This window comes from Nelusetta ayraudi, unplaced genomic scaffold, assembly GCF_046127955.1.
Source record: "Nelusetta ayraudi isolate G7.1 ecotype Tasmania unplaced genomic scaffold, CSIRO-AGI_Nayr_v1 ptg000120l, whole genome shotgun sequence".
NCBI lineage: Eukaryota > Metazoa > Chordata > Actinopteri > Tetraodontiformes > Monacanthidae > Nelusetta > Nelusetta ayraudi.
This window is the reverse complement of record NW_027466170.1, coordinates 1,155,021-1,177,307: the sequence shown is the minus strand read 5'-3', so window position 1 is coordinate 1,177,307 and position 22,287 is coordinate 1,155,021. Positions and strand designations below refer to the sequence as shown.

The window sequence follows — 22,287 nt, the reverse complement described above, 5'->3', positions numbered from 1 at the left end:
AAATTAGCCGTAGGTGTGAGTGTGAACGGTTGTTTGTCTCTCTTTGTGGCCCTGCGATGAACTGGCGACTTGTCAGGGGTGTCACCCTGCCGTCGCCCTATGACAGTTTGGATAGGCCCTAACAGAACCCTGAAACCCTGAGTGCAGGAGGAAGCAGGTATAGGAGGATTGATGAACGGATGGAGTACCAGGAAATTCCTTCAATTCCTTTTGACAGCAGAGGGCGCTGCTGCTCTAAAAATGGCGTTTGTTCTCTCTTGCGACGTGCTGCATGATTTCCAAATGCAGAGTTGTATTCTAATTAATATTTTCAGCATGTTAAAAATTAAACTGTATTTTTATTCATTTATTTATTTATTTATTTTAGAAAAGAAAAACACGCAGTTAAGATCGTTTTCCGTCCTTATTTGTCTAATTTCCGACTACCATGAAGGCGCTGTCTTGGTGACGTCATCACGTATCCCAGTGGCCTACGTACCAGGAAGTGTAATGCCGGATAGACTTCTGTGTTGACAATGATGGAGGAGGAAGAATTTGAATTTGCGGAGGATTTAGAGGCTATTTTAAACCTCACCCCAGAAGTGCAACTCGCAATAGAACAGGTATAGGCATAAAGATGGGGGGAAAGGCGGTGTTTTTTAGACGCATTGTGCGGTTTCATTGCAAAGCACAGGCAGCAGTTAGCAAGCTAACGTCTTTGGAGCGACAGAGAGAAGGGACACCTGTTATATGTTTGCTCGCGTTAAAATATCCATATGTTCATTCATTGTGATTACGTCATTTAACAAATGTTGCGTTTTACTCGTCGTATCAGCTCAAAATGACCTCTCACGTTTGTTGACGTGACGGCATTCGTCCGGTATCCTTTGGTCTTATATCTGTGTAATACCGAGTGGTCAATGGCTTAAAGGTCCGCGATCATGGGCTGATAATTACGGAAAGTCGTTTTTCATATGTCACGATGTTCTGTTGAGACAGCTAGGTGCTCGGGGACTCTGCGGTTAGCTTGCATTTTTGTTTTGTAGGTTTTCCCCAGCCAGGACGCCTTGGATAGAGCGGATTTCAATGCTGTGGAATACATCAACACACTGTTTCCCACTGAACAGGTAGTGCTGCGCATCAGTCACACATGTGTATGCTGTTTTAGGTATTAAGTTGAAATCGGGATGGCTTATGTTCATTGACATGTCATGACATTGACACCTCCAGCAGAAACCTTCACTATATTGTTCACCATAATTGTCAATGTATAGTGTGAACACGTTATGTTCCCCTTGTTTAGTGGAAATGTATGTGCGGGGGGGGGGGGGGGGGGGGGGTGAACAGCAGAATGAATGCATACATGTTCAGTACTTCCATCACCATAAGAGGTCACTGTCGCAACAGTTTGTTTTTAATTAGTATATCGACTTAATATTTTTAAGTGGATCATACAATTATTATTCGAAGAATTTTCGATTTTAATCTTTTTTATTTGCCTGTAGTCTTTGGCCAACATAGATGATGTGGTGAACAAGATTCGTCTAAAGATCCGGTGAGTTTATGCCAAAATCAATGGCTTCCGAATAAAGTTTTTTTTGTTTTTGCATATACCCCGTGTTGAAAACATACGTGTGTTATGTCGCAGGCGGCTAGATGACAACATCAGGACAGTGGTGCGAGGTCAAACCAACGTGGGCCAGGATGGCAGACAGGTAAGAGGATCTGCAGAGTTCACTGGAGTCCGAAACAAATGCAACTGATTTTGTTGGTGTTGCTACATCAACACGTTTTGCTCTACAAATGAAAGAAAGTCTGTTGTAGATGGGTGAAGAGTCTCAGTGAGCATATTTAACAAATTATGCATGCCCTAAACGCAACAAGAACATTCATCAGCGCTAAGAATAAAGCCATAGGTTGCTCCCAAACCAGAAAATACATGTTTTCCCTCCCGGCTGCTCCTTTCCGGTCTTTCCATATTGCTTCCATGGAAAAGGACAGGATGACTCAGACACATTCCCACTGCTCAAACTGCACCTCTCTGCGGAAAACACTTCTGGGAAGTAGATTCCCGTATGTAAATACTTCCATTTCTTTAAAACTTAGGCTCTGGAGATTTTTTGTTTTGTTTTGTTTTGGTTTTCATTTTGTGCCTGTTCTTGCGGGAGCAGGACGGAAAAAAACAGCTCGTTTCGATTTGATTCAGCTCCTCCAGGGAAATAGGGAACGTGACACCTGACCGCTGGGCCATTTGACGCTTCCACCAGTTAGGACCATTAGGTGCGCGCTGTTGTCCCGGTGTCTGGACGCGGTGGCCCAGTGTGTCTGTCTGGCAGCACAAGTGCTCTCAATATCGCCTCCAGACCAATAACATTGTACGGTTACAAGTTCAGTTTGTTTTTCCACTCCCCCCCCCGCAGCAGCCGTTCCAACATTTCCAGAGGGCAAACGTGCAGATGGGATGATTGAGAGGTGCTCATTTCAAGATTGTTTTCTGAAACAAAAAGGCGGTTGTGCGATAAAATCCCAGAGATCAGCAGTCTAGTCAGCTGCCGCTGCTGAACAAACCCTCCCGCTGAGCTAATTTCAATCCCTAGGCTGAAACCTAAGATGAGTGCATTTATGGAGATGGATTGGGAGAAAGGGATGCCTGTGTAGTGCTTCTGTAGTTGTTCAGCGAGGGTTCAAAGAGTAATATGGTGCTGGACTGAGAGTGTTGAAATGTGACTGTGGTTGCCGTGGTCAGACGCTGGCGGTTAATAAAATGGATATTTACTGGGCCCCACGGCCGCGTCAGTGATGAGCTGAAAGTCCTTCTGTCCTCGTGCGCCGAGACAAAGTGATTGCCGCTCATTGTTGTTGTCATTTTATTTGCCACAAGTCCGTTGTTGTTCCAGGTTTGGCATGGATAGTTTGGGAATGATTTACTGTCATTTTTGGATTAACCGCAAATTACACGGGCCCGCTGCCGCGTCGCTTATGGCCGACCGATCCCTCAAACATTTGTGATTTTGTCTCTTGCCAAATTGTAAAAAGATGCTAAATGCTTAAAGACCAAGTGGGATTGCGGAGTTTCCTGCTCGCTGCGGCTGCATCCCATACGCAAACATGAAACATCTCCATCCAAAGTTCCTTTGATGCTCTTACTTCCCCGTCAGGCTTGCATGTCATCTCACAGACACACACACACACACACACGCGCGCACACGCGCACACGCCTGCACCTGAATCCACCATGACTTGCTTCCCACATGCTTATTAACCTTCCATTACTGTTTTTATTTTGAGTTAATGACTTCTTTCTGGTCTCTGTGTTTCTGTGCATGCAGCCTTTTTACGTGTCCGGTCCCATTAGGATATATGCAGCACTGGGTGGTCTACCTATAGAATTGGCATTAATGTAAATATTTAATGTTAGCCCAAAGAGCTGCTCACAGCTCGTTCAAGTTTTCCGTGCTTTCATCTCCACGGAGCTCTGTTGAATACATTTGAAATTTCTCCCAAAGTTCCAGTTTTGCAGCAGCAGCAGCAGCAGTTTTTTTTGTATTTTAGGGCCACACTCGGTGGTTGAGTGTTGCACATTAAAGCTGACTGTTATTTTATCTGCGCAAGCCAAGTAGGTTAACATGTTCTTTTCTAAGGCTGAATGTACCATGAAAATTGACCAGAATCGAAGAAAAACACAGCCGGGCTTCAACAAAACACTTTTCCAACATTGGGCCATTGAAAGCGTTTCCTCGTTTCAGTCATTTGAAGCAATCTCTATCAAATGTTTACATCAAGCGTCAGGCTGGGCTTTGTGCCAGCCATCGGAATGATCATCATACCCACTGCGTTTACTGCCGAACTGTGCAGGGAAGAGTGAAGCAGATCAGGACGCTGGAAAAGAGAAACACTGTGGTATCACCTGCGTCTCGCTGCAGAACGCGCTAATCACTGCAGAATCAGGGAGACACTGCGGTCTGTGTGACAGCAGATAACATCTCGGGGCATGGAGGCGCCTTCTGGCCAGTGGTTCCTCTCTGCGCTTTCCTCTTGGCTAAATACAGGAAATGAGAGCCAGGAAGGGAGCCAGATTGGGACTCGGCTACGTCGGCCTGAGCGACAATCGCAGCTCTGGAGGCTCTTGTGGCGGCTTGTGCATTCACTTTTGTTTGCTCGAGCTCCTCCAGGGAGCCTCTTTATGCAGCGCCGTGCACTCCCTTCCTCCCTGCTCTCACATCAAAGATTAATGACCCAACCTGCCCTGCTTTGTTTTTTTTTCCTTTCCCCTAAATTTTCTCTCCAATCATGTCTAGTCAAAAAGACAGGAGGATGGATGCAGCCCTGAGTGATGAAATTTTTTTATTGTTTTGTTTTTTGTCTTTGAGCCACACTTGACACCGACACGCCCCCCCCCCCCCCTCCCTCCCCCACCCCCACCTCTGTGGAAGGGACATTCATCGTCTCCCGTCACCACGAGCTGTGCATGTGTGCACAGTTTGTATGTGTTTGCTCCTTTTGCTGTTTCTCAGAGGCGCTCGCAAAAGTGGTAAATTCCTCGCACAGCTGGTGCCGGCTGTTAGCATTCCTCGTGTGCATGTGTGTCCGTGAGTCAGAGGAGGTTTAAAGTTGCGTTGCGATGCAGCAGCAGCAGCAGCAGCAGCAGCAGCAGTGTCAGGCCGGGTAACGTCACAGTCACTCGACGTTGAGTATCAACGCACCAGCGTCTCTGGTTCAGACCATCAGAGAGCAGCTGCCGTGTCAGCCTGGGAGGAGGGGGGGATAATAGAATAGCATGCTAACTATCTTACCATTTAATCTGTCAAATGGTGTCTAATCTGTGGAGGCTTTATAGGCTGTTAAAGGTGCTAATAGTCTCTTTGGCTTCTCCAGTGACAGCCGTCCAGCAGAAATTAGCTCCTTGTGATCCCACATGTCAAATGTCCAGATAAGCTGTCGTTATAAAGGAAAATTACACCGTTTGGCTTTGCACCCTGTCTTGAACAAGTAGGATCTTATTTCTCTCTCCTGCATTGAGAGCGTATTAAAAAAATGTCATGTCACTACACACCTGGCTAATGTTGACACACAACAGCAAGCCAGCTCGGCTTCTTACAGGAAATGAGGATGGTAGCACGGTTTTTCCAGGGAGTTCTGAAACCAGGTCGATATTTTACATATGGGGTGAAGGGGGGGGGGGGGGTTGTACATTCTGATTAAAAGCAGAGTAAGAGATTAATCAGCTGATGACAGACTTTCCATTTTCTCTGCCCACAAATTTGTGGATGAAAGACATTTTTTGGGAAGCGCCTCCAACCAGGAAACACATCTGTGTTGCATCTCATATTGACGCTTCAAACAGCCAAAGGCTTTCATCCATTATGACTCATGTGATCCCAATATTTGTACAAAATCTGAGTAATGATGATATAATTTGAACTAATCTTAATCTGTCTTTTTCAGCATTTGGCAAACTGACCCCAAAACAATGAAATAAATAGCATGCAAGTACAGAGTGAATAAACCCTGTTAAATAGTGATTTCAAATCAGCTCATGCCTCTTTTAATGTAATGTGTCTTTTCACTAATATGTCACGGGGCGTCTTACTTATTTTTGGACAGGCTCTGGAAGAGGCCCAGATTGCCATCCAGCAGCTCTTTGGAAAAATCAAAGACATTAAAGACAAGGCCGAGAAGTCTGAGCAAATGGTACAGTCTGCGCGCGCACACACACACACACAGAAACAATTCTATCTCTGTGATCCATTATTGATTTACTTGTTTGTTACATTCTTAATAAATAACACAAATTCTTCCAAGTAAAAAAAAGAATTTTCCACATAAGCGCAACAACAGCTGAGTAACTTGCTCCAACCGCTACAGCTAAATCCTGCAGTTAGTGAAAAACATCTGATTGATTGCAACATTTGCCTGCAATAAATTTCTAATTGTTTACACACTTTCTCGTAGCAAACGTTGTGTAATTTTGTTTTGCAACAAATGTCCTTGCTCAGGTCAAAGAGATCACGAGGGACATAAAGCAGCTGGATCATGCCAAGCGCCACCTCACGACGTCCATCACCACCCTCAACCACCTGCATATGTTAGCAGGAGGCGTCGACAATTTAGAGTGGGTCCATCATTTATTAATAGCACACCAGATTCCGCTGGAACGGCCTCGAACTGAAAACAATACAAATCCCCAGAAAACAGCATACGTAGGAGGCGACAGCCTTCATCTCTGTGAATAAAATGCTTTTGTAATGTGAATTGCATTTTTTGTTTTAACAACAGTTAAAACGTCAGCAGTAGTTTGTTTGTTTTCCAACTAGATAAATTCTGACCTGAACGCGATACACATCCTGCAGTTCTGTGTGATTAAAAGGTCGTGTTTGCATTGTGTTTCAGAGCCATGACCAGAAAGAGGCAGTATGGGGAGGTGGCCAATCTGCTGCAGGGGGTGGTCAACGTGCTGGAACATTTCCACAAGTACATGGGCATCCCCCAGATCAGACAGCTCTCAGAGAGGTCAGTCAGAGTGCACACACACACACACACACACACACACACACACACACACACACACACACACACACACACACACACTCCCCCAGCGGGCACTGCTGCAGCGCGTCTGTCTTCCCTGCGGTCGGGCGGCTGTCTCGACCCTTCACGGCCTCGCCAGTGAGCGGCGATGGCTGGAAGAACTTCTTATTTCCACTTGAGGTTTTTGTTCTCAGTTTTGAGGTGAGATGTTACACACATCATCAGTGAAACTGTTGGAAAAGTGGTTATGTCTCTGGGATGAAGCTGGGTTCAGTGCAACATCCTGTTTATGCATATATTTCACTCACTCGGGCTTGCACACACACACACACACGCGCGCTCGCACACACACACAAATGTAATAGAATTTGAGGATGGAAACGCGCAGAGCGTTATGCATCCAGCTATGACTGTCTTCCTTTCATGCTGGAATATCAGATGACAATTTTGGTGAGGGTGTCTCTGCATGCTGTTTGTTATTGTGGAAAATGTTTTCGCTAAACTATGCACTTTGTGGTTGTTGTTCCTCCCCACATGTCTGTCAGTTGTGTTGTATTGGTGCATGAGAGTCGGTATCACGCTGCGGTCTCTCGTTTTAAACACACGTAGCAACAGAGAACAAAGTGTATTGTTTTGCGGTTGTTGCTCGAAGCTGCGACTCATTAAATTCCCATCGTTCTCTTTTTTTTTTTCTTTGGTAATTTCAAGAGCAGCAGAATCGCTTTGGGAACGAACGGCCCAAGTTGATGCTCAGGTTCAAAGTCGTTGCCGAGCTCCCACCCCGCAATAACCAAGCGGAGCAGGAGAGCGTGACCTCGTGTCGTGTTTGACCGAGGTGCGGCAAGACGGCGGCGTTCATAGCAGATAACAGCTGTGTGGAAGAAGTGACTGTGCCTGAGAAACAGACGACGGTGGGAGGAGGGTGAGGGTCACGCAGACAGCTGGACACAAACGGGGAAATATCGAGATGAAATAGGGAGACAAAGTATCGCAGTCGCCAAATTGCCACAGATGCAGACCGAAGACAGACGCGTAAAAATAAAAGCCTCATAAGTTTTAAAACATGAAAGGAATGAAGATTGCTGCGACAAATCACAGTCGAGAAAAGGCAAAGTCAGGAATGCCCGCAGAATAAATTGAATGCTTTTCATTTTCATGGTTCCATTAAAGAAAAATACTTGTTTATAAGTTCCCATCTCAAAAAAAACCTTACTTTTTAGTTTCTGCAGTAAATTGAAAAGTCTTGAAAGGCTCCCGGCAGTTTAACTTAAACCAAAAAAAAATGTCGTCTAAAGAGAATCGATAGATGATGGCGCTGTAGAGTCTGCAGGGCTCTACAGAAGTTACGTAAGACAGAAATATTTGAGAGTATTGAAATATTGAATAGGTGACGTTGATGGATTTTCTGTTTGTTGGTGCCTCTTTTTCTATAAAGTTTCCAGAAAGTGGCTGCAGAGCAGATCATGTTTTTCCCTCCTCGTCGCTGAAGTCGATCCCTGTTAAACCTCCTCAGTTTTCCAACACATGGCTGCTTCACTGTGGTGCTGAGGCGCTGCAGCCTCCCTCCGTCCTCGACCCGAAGGAACGTTGGCCTCTTCTGAAACATTGTCGCCACGCGTTGGTTGCAGCAAACAAAGTTTTTATTTTAATCTGTTTTCACACTTTACTTTATTTTCCACAGCAAAAGTTTTTTTGTTTGATCCGCTTGTCGAGCTACACACTGTAATTGTGCGGTAGCAATTTCAAGTGGGTGCAGCAAATGGCAGGAGGCCAAGAAAGTAATGGCGAAGCAATAAGGAGATCTTTAATGTTATTTTTAGACCAAGGCTGGCTGCCACCGTCTCCATAATTAATAGGAGAGACTGTGTAGTTTTGACAGAGTGCCGAGGACTCCAGTGTGACCAGATATCCTCCAGACGTTTATTCAACAGCTTTGAGCTGCTGCAGCTTTTTGAAGACATTCGAAAATACGCTGAAAATGACAACCTGCGTCTCCGTCCATCATCAGCCACTCAGAAAACCATCCTGTTGGGATAGACGGCCGACCAAGGTTGGCCTGTTTCACACTAAAAGCTCCCATCTTGCTATAAAATACTACGATAAACAGGTCCTGATGAGGACACGTTACTGAGGCTGCCAATATATAAAACCTCTTCTTCATGAGGAAAAATTCATCATTTGACACCGTTTGAACGCAGCTGGTGGTTAGCATTTGGAAAATTGATGGAAGAAAAACAATCCCAGGAACATGACGAAAACTGATTTGATTGATTGAAAATTGATTTGTTTTCGTTATCCTTTCCAGAGTGAAGGCGGCCCAGAGCGAGTTGGGGACTCAGATCCTGGCAGATTTTGAAGAGGCCTTCCCCTCCCAGGGATCCAAGGTCATCATTCTCTCCCATGTGTCTTCACCTGCTCCTCCCTGCTTAGCACGGAACCAGTGCCGGACTTTGAACTGTTTTGTTTGCGCGCAGAGATCCGTCGGGCCCAGCAACGTGCTCCGAGACGCCTGCCTGGTGGCCAACGTGCTGGACCCGCGCATCAAACAGGAAGTCATCAAGAAGTTCATCCGGCAGCACCTCTCGGAGTACCTGGTGTTGTTTCAGGAAAACCAAGACGTGAGTAGGAATTGAAATGTAGCAACTCGTGTGAGGATTAATATGATGAAAAACTTGACCCACCTTTCTGCGCCTCAGGTCGCCTGGCTGGATAAAATCGACCGGCGCTACGCCTGGATCAAGCGGCAGCTGGTGGACTACGAGGAGAAGTACGGGCGCATGTTTCCGGAGGAGTGGTGCATGACGGAGCGCATCGCCGTGGAGTTCTGCAACATCACCCGGTAAAGAGAGCGTGCAGGCAAACACTAACATGGCTCCGGGTCATTAACGGGATGATGTAAGATTTCATTGAAGACAAAACAGACGGTGGAAACCAGGTGAATAGATTCAGAGTGCCTGCTTTCTTAATTGCACAGCAGATTTAGACTAGATTTCCCCGACCTGGACATTACTAGTGAACCACGATGGCCCGTCGTGTCTGGCACTCGTCTGACTTGATGGGTCCATTTGACGTAGGTGGCCTACATGAGCAGTGACCTACTGCCCCAGCTCCACACCGCTCCAGCTTCCCTTTTATACTGGAAATTAGGAAATGAATGGCAATTAAACGAAACAACAATATTTTTGTTTTTAATTACCACAAAACGCTTATCTGAAGTCTAAAAAAAAAAAGTGTGTTTCTTTCATAACTTGCTATTTCAGGGTGGAGCTGGCCAAGGTGATGCGAACGCGGGCGAAGGAGATCGAGGTGAAGCTGCTCCTGTTTGCCATCCAGAGGACCACCAACTTTGAGGGTTTTCTGGCCAAACGCTTCTCTGGATGCACCCTGACCGACGTACCTGGAGTGAGAAATCGCACGCACACACACACACACACACACACACACACACAGATAGACACACTACAAATGCAGGTCACTTCCGAAACACAAAGAGCTGCTATGGGCACCGCGGCCCTCTGATCCAGGTCGTGTTGGCCCGTGGGGCTGGAAGTTATTCGCTCTGAGTGGACAATAATGGTTGTTACCTTTCAGGGGAGCAACTAGGCCAAGCCTGTTCAGACCTTATAAATTTTCGGTCCAGACAGAGGCCCTTTTGTCTCACACGGCTGTTACGTGTCGGACTCATCCGGCCATCTGTCTGACTGGAAAATCAGTATTGGATGTAAAGTTGATGACAATGGAAGGATTCATATCAAAGTGTTGATGACCGATCACAGAATTCATTCATGATCAAGAAAGTGTTTATTTGCCATTTGACTGGCAAAAAAAATACTGACATTCCCTGAATCTCTTCTTTTTTTTAAAACAGCAGAAGAAGCCAGAGACCCCTTTAACTTCCACAAATCCTTTCCTGGAAGATGAGCCAGGCGATGATCTGGGCTCGGAGAAGGACGAGGACCTGGCTAAAGTGAGTTCACCTCAACCAGACTGGAGTCAAACACACTGTTTAGCTGCATGCATCCCTCTTTCATTCTTGAACCAATTTGCATGTGACGAAGCTTCAGCAAATGATTAATTAATTCATTTTTAAATTTTACTTCATGCAATTTAGACATTTTCATTCTAACAGGTAACACCCTATAGTGTAGTTTACACTGAGGTTTGCAAATATCTTGTTTTGTTTAAAGATGCTAAATGCTACTATTATCTGTACTACTGCTTTTTAGTTCTAGGTACATAGGTCTAGTGCAAGGTAAAGTCGCTGGAGAGAACAAACAATGCAAAAAAAATAAAATAAATGTAGGCATTCTATAATCAGACCTGCTCAGTGTTTGTGAATCACCATATTTTTTTTCTTTTTATCCGCACCATTTCAGCCCAGGAAGCCCAAGGCTCCAGACAACCCTTTCCACGGCATCATCTCCAAGTGCTTCGAGCCTCATCTATACGTCTACATCGAGTCCCAAGACAAGTGAGCAACACACACTCAATCAAACCCGATCGCAAACAATCTGGGTCACGGCCGACGGACCCGGAATTAGGAGCGAGTTGTGTGTCAAGCCGACTCGTCTGACTCATCCGTCCCCGCTTATCAATCAGCCCCATCACCACTTTTCATTCTACTCGGTTGTCTCTTGTGTCTTTCCGTGCTTTGTTCTGGTCCGTGCCTCTGTCTCCACTGGAGCAGAACTGTTTCCTATTAGCAGCACAACCACAGATGCAGGCAGAAGAGACACGGAGGTCGACTATGTGCTGCCGCAGCAGATCTGACAGCGCTCGGGCCCACTCCTTTTTTTATTTTCTTTTATTTTGGTTCTTCTCCGGCCTCATTTATTTGTGTAAATTGCACATTTCTCAGCTCAGCCGCTCGCCCTCACCCATACATTTTTCTTCCTTATTTATCACCTCTGACAGCCTCTACTGTTCACCTCATGGCAAGCAGCTCTGGAGCTGCTGTGCTGCTCTCAGCCCCTGGAATTAAACACCGCTTGTGTGTCCAAAGGGAAACAGGACTGACCTGTTTGCTGCACAGACTGCTGGTCCCCGGTGGGAGAAAACAGAAGCCCGCTTGTTTTGTCCTTGGCCTCGGTTCCAGTAATCAGCGTGGCCTCCCAACTGATTTTGGGGCCTACAAATGATAGTTCTGAGATTTTTAGCTTGCAGTTTATGTGCCAGAATCCACCTGGCTGTATTTTTTTTCACCCCGGTCCTGCCATAAAAGTGCTTAATGTGTATGTTTCCCTGCAGGAACCTGGGCGAGCTGATTGACCGGTTTGTGGCGGACTTCCGCGCACAAGGCCCACCCAAGGCAGGCCCGGAGGAGGGCGGGGCGGTGCTGCCCAGCTGCGCCGACCTCTTTGTCTATTACAAGAAGTGCATGATGCAGTGCTCCCAGCTGAGCACCGGGGAGCCGATGATCGCCCTCACGACCATCTTCCAGAAGTTCCTGAGAGAGTACGCCTGGAAGATCCTCTCTGGGAACCTGCCAAAGTAAGACAAAGACGGCAGAGTTGTCTCCGTCTGAGCACACACACACCGTTGGCAAGTCTTGACAAATCTATTAACATGGGAGGCCGCAGACATTGTAGTGAAACAACGGCCCCACGCACGCCCACACTGCATGATCTGTCGAGACACTTGATACGTCTTTAGTATAGAGCTGAACATTGTGTTTCACACCAATAATCCAAATGGAGACGAAGAAAAAGAATGTTGGTAAAAATCCGTCTGATGATTGTTTGCACCCAACCTGCAAAGACAGCAGGCAACCTTGGTTTGTAATAGGATTTCAAATTAAACTGTTTGCAGAATTTGTTATTGTACTGGTGGGGATGTTCACATTCCCAGCAGCAGAGGTTCTGGTGAACACTGGTCAGCAATTAAAAGAAACTCACGTCGAGCCAGTGGATGCAGTCCGTTTAATAAAATGGAAATGAGGCACCACAAGCAATTACCTTTTTCCATCGGAGGTCAAATTGTTGTGTTGCCTCGCAAACCCAAATGTGGCTGCAGCATCACTGCGTCCTCCAGCTACGCAGCCATGGAAACGAAAGCTCCTGGGTGTTTTTTTTGTATTTTGTTTCTTGTTTTTGTTTTTACTGCATTTACAGTCATTTAGCCTCACGCTGAACACGCCACTCACCAGAGACCCCAGACATTTCCCTCGAGCGTGCAGCTCTCCTCTCCTGGTTTCTCCTCCAGTCAGCAGTCGAGATCCAAGAGTTTTGCTGTTTGGCTGAGCTGCTCCTGGCTCTAACGTCTCTCTATCCACAGCTAGGCTGCAGATATCACAAAAAATGTTTTTTCTAGTTTGTCTGGGTTACCTATTTAAAATGTTGCAACTTTATTGTGCATCGCGCACACGTGTGTGCGCATGTGTTTTAAAAGGAATGGGAGAGCAAGTCCTGGTGTGCACTGTACAGCCCTGCGTGCTGAGCATCACTTTTGCTCACAACTGTGCACCTTTTAATTTACAGAAGATGGATGGACACGCCCTTAAATCCACTTGCGCCTTGTGCCTCAGACCGTGTGTTATGGTTTGTTTAGAGGGAGAGAGGGGTGGGCTGCTCAGCGTCTGCAGACCTCGCTGCGTTTGATGGATTGTTTGCGACGCTTTGGGAAATCTGGACTTGGTTAACTTGCTGGCGAGGCCTAATATGCTACCAGCAGCAAAACATCTCCGGCTCACTGAAGATATTAAATGTTGTCGTCGTGCTATACAGACGCACACACACACACACACACACACACACAGGTGGGCCTAATTTCTCTCCCAGATCCACATGCATGCTAATTACACACTTGTGCTTTTTAGATGTATCCATTTCCTGTAGCATATAAAATAAACTGCTCCAAGATGCTCTCAGAGGCTTCAGAAGTGCGCACATTTACAGACACAGGCGCTGTCGCTGACTGCGGCCTTGCTGAGAGTTGCTTTTTCTGCGGATTTGGGGGCGGGGCAGAGAGTGGAGGGGGTGGCCTCCCAGAGGGGTTAGAACTATGTTGTGGTTTTCAACCACACGTCTGTGTGATGATGTTTATTAATGGCTGCGTCGCCGCTGCCGAAGCCTCAGTGACGCAGCATCCCGACACTCGTGTCTGCTTGTAGTTATGCGTCTCACTTATTAAAATCACGTTATTGAGCTTCATGAAAAAAGTGTTTCGAGAAGGATTTCTTTTAATGCCAAAGAGGTCCCGGTCTTCTTCTTTTGAGGTTAAAAATAAATTTTAAAAAAAGGAAAGAAATCAAGGCTTCTTCTCTGCTGGAGCGCCGCTGAGAAATTCAGCAGCTACAAAGTCTTTAGCCAAACTCACTCAGCTGCTGCCTCAGCGTTTTCCGCCCCTCCTCGCTCTCGCTCCGTGTCTTAACCCCTCCCCTCTCCTCTCCCCCTGTCGCCACCGCCGCCTTCGACGCACGCGCTCACGCCCTGTTCTCCCTCCGCAGGTCGAGCAGCAACAGCGGGGGTCTGACCATCAGCAGCCTGCTGAAGGAGAAGGAGGTCTCCGAGGCTGCCAAGTTCACCGTGGACGAGCTCTGCCTCATCTGCAGCATCCTCAGTACGGCCGAGTACTGCCTGGTCACCACGGAGCAGGCATGTGCGCACACACACACACACACACATACACACGCACACAAAAATAAAAAGCACACATAAAAAGCTCAAATGCACGCCTGGTTTCAATGCCAGCACAACCTTCAAGGTGCTAAAGATGAAAAGATTTAAAGGGACAGTCCCCCCAAAATGCGTCTTTGTTTTACCAATCTGCTGTGTTGACATTTCCTAATTCATATAAAATCACCCTGCAGTCTAACAGAAGGGGGATAATTCTTCTCATTGCCAACACAGTCAAACACAATGTGGCCTAAAACATAAAAAAAACAACTGACACACTTACGTCTGGTGGGGTGTCTTCCACGTGTTTGGACGTCCTGGACCGCAGTCGATGCTGCAATGGACTGGAATTGAATTCAGATTGGTTCATGTGGATTAGAAACTGTCCCCGAAACCGCCACTGGCATCACTGTGTCAGAAATTGGTGAACTGTCCCTTTAAGTTAGTTTAATTTCAGCTGTAAACCTTTTTTTGTTTGTTTTTCACAATTTCCAGCTCGAGGAAAAACTAAAGGAGAAAGTGGACAAAGTCCTTGAGAAGAGAATTAATCTGAATGGGGAGATGGACACATTCAGCACGTAAGCAAGCTGCAAGTTTTCGAAGCAGAATCAAAGTTCTATAATTGCGTTGAGAATTTTCAAGACATTCCAAGGCTGGCAGTCATTTCCTTTTGTTCTCTACCTTCTGTCTTTTTCAGTGTGATCTCCAACAGTATCCAGCTCCTCGTCCAGGATCTGGATGCGGCCTGTGACCCTGCTCTCACTGCTATGAGCAAGGTTTTGACACACACACACACACACACACACACACACACACACAGACACACACCGTGCACGCGCATATTTCATAACCGTATGGAATTACACACTTTTCCTGCGGTTTCCTGAATGTCTCTTTTGCCACCAACCATCTTCCAGGAATGTGAATAATTTTTCCACATTGGCCTCATGATATAATAGGCTGCTTTTTTTTTTTCGACCGCCACTTTGTGTTTTGCCCTTGATGTTAAAGTACCATCTGCTTTCCTCTGTCCCTTCTCTCGCCTCCCAGATGCCGTGGCAGAGCGTGGAGCACGTGGGTGACCAGAGTCCCTACGTGACGTCAATCATCATGCACATCAAGCAAAACGTGCCCATCATCAGGGATAATCTGGCCTCCTCGCGCAAATACTTTACCAAGTTCTGCATCACGTTTACAAAGTAAGATAACGAGGCCACGCTCAAAACGGCTGACAGGCCATCGCCTTTTCAGGAGATTCTCCAAGTTGATGTTCTCCTCTGTTCTCTCTTCCCGCAGCTCTTTCATTCCTAAATTTATCAACTACCTGTTCAGATGCAAACCTATCAGCATGGTGGGAGCTGAACAGGTAAGTGTTTTTTGTCAGGAGTGTCTCAATTAAAACCGTGAACAAAACAACTGAAGCCACTTATTGAAGGTTTTTGCAGGACACTGAAGGTTTTAGGTTGGCCTTCTCCTACAGAGGAGGTCAGAGAGGTAGAGTTTCACCTTCTTGTAAAAGTGTTTAAGCTGTACCATGGTGTGTGTCGGTGGGACAGTTCAAGTTGCTTTTGCAGATGGTAGAGAGCAGCTGCAGCTACCCAACCAGCACAACACATCAGCAATACTTTCCAGTGTTTTTCAAATCGTTGTTTTCATCATTTGCGACTCTGTTTGTCATGTTTGTCAAACCGCACATGGTGCAGCGAGACGCAGATAATAAACCTGTCAGACTTTGTTGTCGTCGTTGCGGATGGTGGAAGTGGCGTCCGTCCCACACGGCCGCCATGATTGATTTATGTAGTCGATTTGTTTGCACTGTGAAAGTTTGAAAAAGTCACATTGAATCCAAACAGTGGAACGTGATATTTGCGTTTGTCTCTTTTCTCCAGTATTATATTAAAAAAAAAAGCATCTGGTCCGTCAAGGCCCGAACACATCAAACATGAACACTTGTCAATACTCAGACACACACTCAGACATATCGTGTGTCTTCTACCCCGCTAGCTCCTTCTCGACACTCACTCCTTGAAGACGGTCCTGCTGGATCTGCCTTCCATCGGCTCCCAGGTTCTCCGCAAGGCTCCCGCCAGCTACACCAAGATCGTGGTGAAGGGGATGACCCGCGCGGAGATGATCCTGAAGGTGAGGGGGGAGTGCGTGGGTGTGTGAGGAAAATAATTCAGTCTGTTTGTAAAGCCTCCCCATTTATGAAATCAAAGTAGGTCAGACACATGTATGTAGTGTAAAAAAAATAAATAAAATGTATAGTAAATGTAGTGTTATGTGATAACCCTGAGGGCGGCAGCAGCAACAGCAGCAGTCAGATTTATTCCAACTGTGCAGCTCTTAAGTCCTAAATCTAAAGTGGCAGACAGCACAAAGTTCCCGAGATAAATGTTGGAAAACATTCTCAACCTGGCACTCGAACCAGATGGGACACGTTTAAACAGTTTACCTTTGTGCTGTAAACTCAGAATGAGCCCCCGCGTCTCTAATTGACAGACTTTAACGGGATCCCGAGTTGGACTCTCCATGCGAAATAGCTCATTTCAAACACATTATCACAGCAGCACAATCTCTAAGTGACACTTAAGGTTTTAAGACATTTGACGTTGGCGACCAAATCCGCGTTGACCGTTTTTTTTTTGTTTTTTTTTAATGGGAACGTCTGGTTTGTCTGGCCTTTAAAGGCTCGGAATACCAGGTAAACCTCAAGTGTTTGCGTAAGTCCCACTAACTTTACGTCCCGTTCGCTGTGGCACACACTTAATGCTTTAAAGGTCTGACGCATCCAGTCAAACATCAGCTTTCGGTGTGGAGGTCAACCTCTGACCAAGAATGGTCTGGCACGACCGCTGGAGGACGGCTTTTTCCACCGTTCCAGGCTCTTTCGTTAGCGGCAAACAATAGGTCGAACCGAAACGTTTCTTTTCACGGCCTCGGCCGCGGTTTGGCCCCGCGCACCAGTATTTGTCTCCAGCCACTCGATAGATTATCTACTCAAAAGTTTGTTTTGATGCGGGATAACCTTTTTATTGTGTCTGTAACCCCCCCCCCCCCCCCCTCCCGCTCGCCATAAAACACTTTATGAGCATGTTTCCATAAAAATAATCCAAACCGCCAAACGGGGAGGTGCGTGGATGACAGGCCGCCGTGTGGTTTTTGTTGAGACAGTGGGGAGGGTGTCTGAGAGTAAATATGCGAATGTTTAAAGAAGAAAAAAATCACCCAAAAAGCACAGTTTTAAAACAAAGCTGCGGTGGATTTTTCCCAAAACACGGGATTCAGCCTGTCGCCTCAGGATCACCTTAGACAACCTTCGCGGAGGCTGGTATGCGGCTGCCGCAGATTGACCCCACCCTAATTAACTGTCCCACGAGTGTACAGAAATGCACACACACACACACACACACACACACACAGCACACACCCGCCTGTCCTTTTGATCCCGCTCTCCTCTCCTTCCCGCCCCTCCCCTCCTCCAACTCCTCTGAGGTTTCCTTTCCTTCCTTAAGTTATCGTGGCTCAACTGTTGATGTGGTTCTGAAGCTTTAAAAAAAAAAAACTTAGCCGGAGCAGATTTTTCTGATTTATATTTTTCATTTATATTGCAACTCATTTTTTATTTTTGTTTCTCGACTTGGGCAAGGTTGCCACGTGTGTTGATTTTTACAACACAATCCACCCACCCGCGGGTGTGCATAAGACACGCCGTCGTCTGGTTCTGTCAGATTCAGCTCTGCACAAGCGTCCACTCGTCTCCCACTTACCGTTTGGCCTCTCACATTACTGAGTTATAAACTGCACGTCAGCCCACTTCAGTCCCATTGTTATTGTATGGATTGGAGTGCCGGGTTGGCCTCCGTTCAGCTGGAATTTGATCCGTGTGGCTCGCGAGGACGCGTGAAGGCTGCTGGAGTGATATGTGCGCATTGCTGAGGCGAGACAATAATCATTTTGGAGCCCGTGCAGAAGGAAAAACCTTGATAAGAAAATCAATTCATTTAAACTATGGGACTGGAAAAGCTGTTATGGGGCGCAAACAACAAATTCAGTGGAAAGTGAAAGCCTTGAGCTCAGGCCGTCTATTTTTATGTAATACGGTTTTTTAGGTTCTCTTGCTCTCAAGGACAGATGAAGAAATATAAAGCTGATGGCAGTTTGCAGTTCTCAAGCCCAGACCGACACAACGGAAACCCCTTGAATTCAATGTTGTGGTCCATAAAGTCTGCATTTTGCCGTGACTGCACAAAAGTGCATGCGTAGTAAAAAAAAAAAAAAAAAAAAGATTTCACGCACCATCTTTTTTTCTGCTTTTACATTTTGGTTTCCAAGAAATTTATGTTAATCTGCACCACAGTACTGTTTCACAGTGTTCTAAAATTCTTACATTTTCATCCCTATTGAATGTCCCGTCTTTGCACACAGATTCACAAAAAGCAGTTTCAAAAAAAAAAAAACTCAGTTCCTGGCTTCTGGGAAATATGTGGTTGGACTGTGGTCGTTATGAATTATTTTCTGAATGTTTGGGGGGAAAAGGCGTGTGAAGGCAAGTGTTGGCAAAGAGAGACTTTGTTCAGAAGGCCAGAATCAAAGACTTTGTGCAGCAACATCAAGGTCCCTCACAGGTAATTACTTTCACCTTTTGGCTCAGAGTGATGCCTCTGAAAGACAAACCAATCCACAGAAGGTCAACACAGGAATCCCAGTGTTTAGCCTCAACAATGGGTTGAAATGCCCCCGCTGATACTGAGACCTGCAATTGAATCTGCCGAAACCCCCCCTCCCCCAAGCAGGACCTGGCCATGCACTGGGACCTTGACAGTTGTGCTATCTTGTGATGGTTCAAAGCAGCGTTTGATTGTTTCCTCTTGAGCAATAAAACAAGCAAACAAACAAACCACTGAATTTATTGTCACATTCATACCTGAGTGTTGGTGGTGCAGCACGACCTTGTGTGCAGGTCTTTCTATTGTCAACCTCCAAGGAAATGACACGGGTTGGGTTTTTTTGTGTTTTGTTTTGTTTTTTTTGTCAAGACCCGCCCCTACATGCTTCTGATTGGCTACTCCTGCTTGCCTCCAGCCCTAACGCTATCCCTAACCTCAATCCTAATTCCCAACACCCAAGCCAATCAGATCTGATGCATTTTAGCTATTTTTCCTGGATTAAGATTACATTCATTTGAACTCCTGATGGAAGTACAGAAATTCTCAGACAAACAGACAAAAACGTTTAGGGTTAGGCCATTGGCTCTTTATCAAAACTCCACCCATTAGCATTAGGTCAGTATGCTGGCTATTTTACACAGGGCTCTTTTGTTGACATACCCAACCTTTAATAATGGAAACAATAACCATCCTAACTGCCTAACTGAACCAAGTGGTATGGCTCTCTGGAAACAAGGCCATTATCACCCTGTAAAGTTGTTCCTTGTCAGCAATCAGTGGCCTCCTCACACAACCAGCGCACAGTGAACAGCATTTCATTCGTTTCCTCCCCATCTCCCCTGAGGGAAATATCACGTGTGCTTTCTCACTGCCAAATTTCTGCCTCACTCAGCTACCTTCTAACTGGGTCCCTTAGCTTCTGGGAACCATGCACTGTGGTGGTGGTCAATCAGTTTTCACGAGATTACCCGCTTGATTAGCGGAGAGTGCTAATCTTTGAGCTAAGACAAGTCATGAAGTCCTTGCTCCGAAAAGCCAGCACGTCAAGGTCAAGAGTGCAAGAGTGGAAATCCTGAGGCCAACCCTGGCAAACATTCAGTCTGGGTTCTTCATGTCTCTCGGATTTTTAAAAATGTTTTTTAGTTATCTTGAGGTAACATGCCTGCAATACAATCGCCTCTGTTCAAAGTAGCGCTGCGTCCCATGCCTGTGAGACGTGGCTGTTTTCCACGCTCTCTCAGCCCAGCCCACCGTCGCTCTGGCTCTGAAGTTCACTTCTCACGGTGGTGGTAGTAGGGGGTAGGAGGGGGGGTTAAAAGGCAGAGAGGCCCCTCACCTCCCTCCCCCGGTCCTCCAGAGCCCCGTCCACCCTCAACGCCTGACTCTCCCTTTTAATGCCCATTTCCATCCTGGAGCTCCCTCTTTTCTTTCCCCTTTTACAAGCTCCCTGCAGACATTTCCCTTGGCGCCGCTCCAGGACAGTTGCTAAGTAAATCACTCATTCAGCAGGCCAAGCGAGACAGAATTCCAAACAATCCTGAGCCGGTCTTGCCTGCCTCCTCCTTTGTCCACATATCTCATTCCCTGCGTCTATCGCTGCGTTTTTTTTTTTTTTATCCCCCCCCCCCCCCCAAATGAAGTCGTGAAATAAATAAAGAGGCGCGCCCTCTCAGATTCAGAGCGAATCCCTGTGAGGATGTTTACGCCCGGCGTCTGTCGGCCATGTGTAGATGCTCCCATCTGCATTTTCCACCCAGCCTGTATTGTTGGTGGAATAGAATAACAAGTTAATCCATTAAAGGTTTGCAGCCTATTAAGCCTCCTCTGGCTGCTCTTTGCCGATGTTGATTTTTGCTCAGACTCATTATACCCCAAAAAATAATTACCGGTGAAACTAATTCCTGCGCACTCATGCGTGGAGTAATTGGTGTGTTAAAGGCATTGGGAGGAGTGGGGGAGGAGTAAAGAGTTGGTTCCTAAATATAGAAGCATGGGCTGCGCTTTGTTTGCATCCAGAGCTCCTTGGTCTTTTTTCAAATTCACCCCCCCTCGTCCCCCCCCCCGACCAATTTGCCCTCATTTGGGCCATAGCTGCTCCATGTGGGATCATTTAAAGACCCCTTTTAAAGGCTGTAGGAGGAGAGGGAGGGAGGGATGGAGAGAGGGAGGGATGGAACCGGTGCTTAACTCGACGTTTTTGCAGGTGGTGATGGCCCCACACGACACGGCGGTGGTGTTTGTTGATACCTTCATCAGGCTCCTGGCGGACAGTAATCCTGAGACTTTCCAGAAGATCCTGGACATGAAGGTGAGTTGATTCCACAGTTGATTGTTGGTAATCATCCAAATTTGAAGTGTCCGGACGACCCGCGTGATCGTCAATGCCGCTGCTGATTGCAGGGCCTGAAGCGCAGCGAGCAGAGCAGCATGCTGGAGCTCTTCAGGCAGCGGCTGCCCACTCCGCCCTCCGGGGCCGACGGGGGCTCCTGTCTGTCCTTCAGCACCCCCACCCCTGAGCAGGAGTCGTCCCGCATCCGCAAACTTGAGAAACTGATCAAGAAGAGACTGTAAACGCAAGCACATCTGAGAATAATACAAATGATTGCAGGGACTTACCGATGTGCACCTGACTTTGCGTAACGTCGTAGGAAACCACAAGAAAGACAAGAGGAAGTCACTGACCGTTTAGCGAAGCCTCGATGGTGATGCTGGATCATGAAGAAACTTCCCCCACCTCAACCTGCTGTTGTTACACATCACTAACTTGTGCAATGTCACCTCCTCGTCTCTCAGGACACTAATTTCTGAGCTCTGTAACAGTGTGCGTTGTGAATATAACAGACATGAATGTGATGCTGTTGGCTAATTGAGATTATTTAAAAGGTAGCATGATTTAATCCAAATTGATCTGGGAGAAAACTATTGTTTGTTTTTTTTGTTTGTTTTTTCAGTTCCTGTTAATTGTGACATTCCGACTGGGTATGAACTGGTTAATTAATTGTTTGGATTAAACAATGGCCTAAATAAAAAAAAATCATGATTCTGGCTTGAAAGTCTGGGACAAAGAGTATGCATGACTTTCCTCCACCTCCAGTCAGACACAAGGCTGCACTAGTTAATATTCCTCCAGGTTGAGCTGGCAATTATTTAGCCAAGACCTTCAAACCTGTGCTTTTGCCAGGAGGAATGTTGGTAAATGATCATTTAATCGTCCGTCTGTTCGGCACAGAGGTGATGTAGTATATTGCTTAAATGTTTAACCTTAGGTCCTCCTCTTTTTAATGCTGATTAAAGGTTCTGTATGATTCAAAACTGACTGTTTTCAAGCAATGGTGTGTATCACTGGAATGTCAGTCAGTGCCCACCCACTTCTCCCTTTTTTTAAAAACAACAAAAAACATCCTTCTTATCAGGTTCTGACACACATATATTGCAGCTGATTGTGAATCAGTATAAGACATAGCGTAGGTAATATTGTATATAATTTTATCGGCCTA

General features: G+C 46.3%; 1 protein-coding gene across 1 annotated transcript; it reads left to right on the top strand.

The window, feature by feature from the left end:
* The first annotated feature begins 446 nt into the window (after positions 1-446).
* Positions 447-22,106, top strand: vps53 (VPS53 subunit of GARP complex). Its single transcript, XM_076049749.1, has 22 exons — positions 447-602; positions 1,026-1,106; positions 1,485-1,534; positions 1,628-1,694; positions 5,584-5,670; positions 5,976-6,091; positions 6,370-6,489; positions 8,813-8,891; positions 8,982-9,125; positions 9,204-9,346; positions 9,768-9,909; positions 10,376-10,474; positions 10,884-10,978; positions 11,755-11,997; positions 13,952-14,099; positions 14,616-14,698; positions 14,818-14,896; positions 15,171-15,319; positions 15,417-15,486; positions 16,125-16,262; positions 20,994-21,098; positions 21,191-22,106. Exons 1-22 carry the CDS (start codon positions 516-518, stop codon positions 21,359-21,361), a joined length of 2,496 nt encoding a protein of 831 aa, XP_075905864.1. The 5' UTR covers positions 447-515; the 3' UTR covers positions 21,362-22,106.
* The last annotated feature ends 181 nt before the right edge of the window (positions 22,107-22,287 follow it).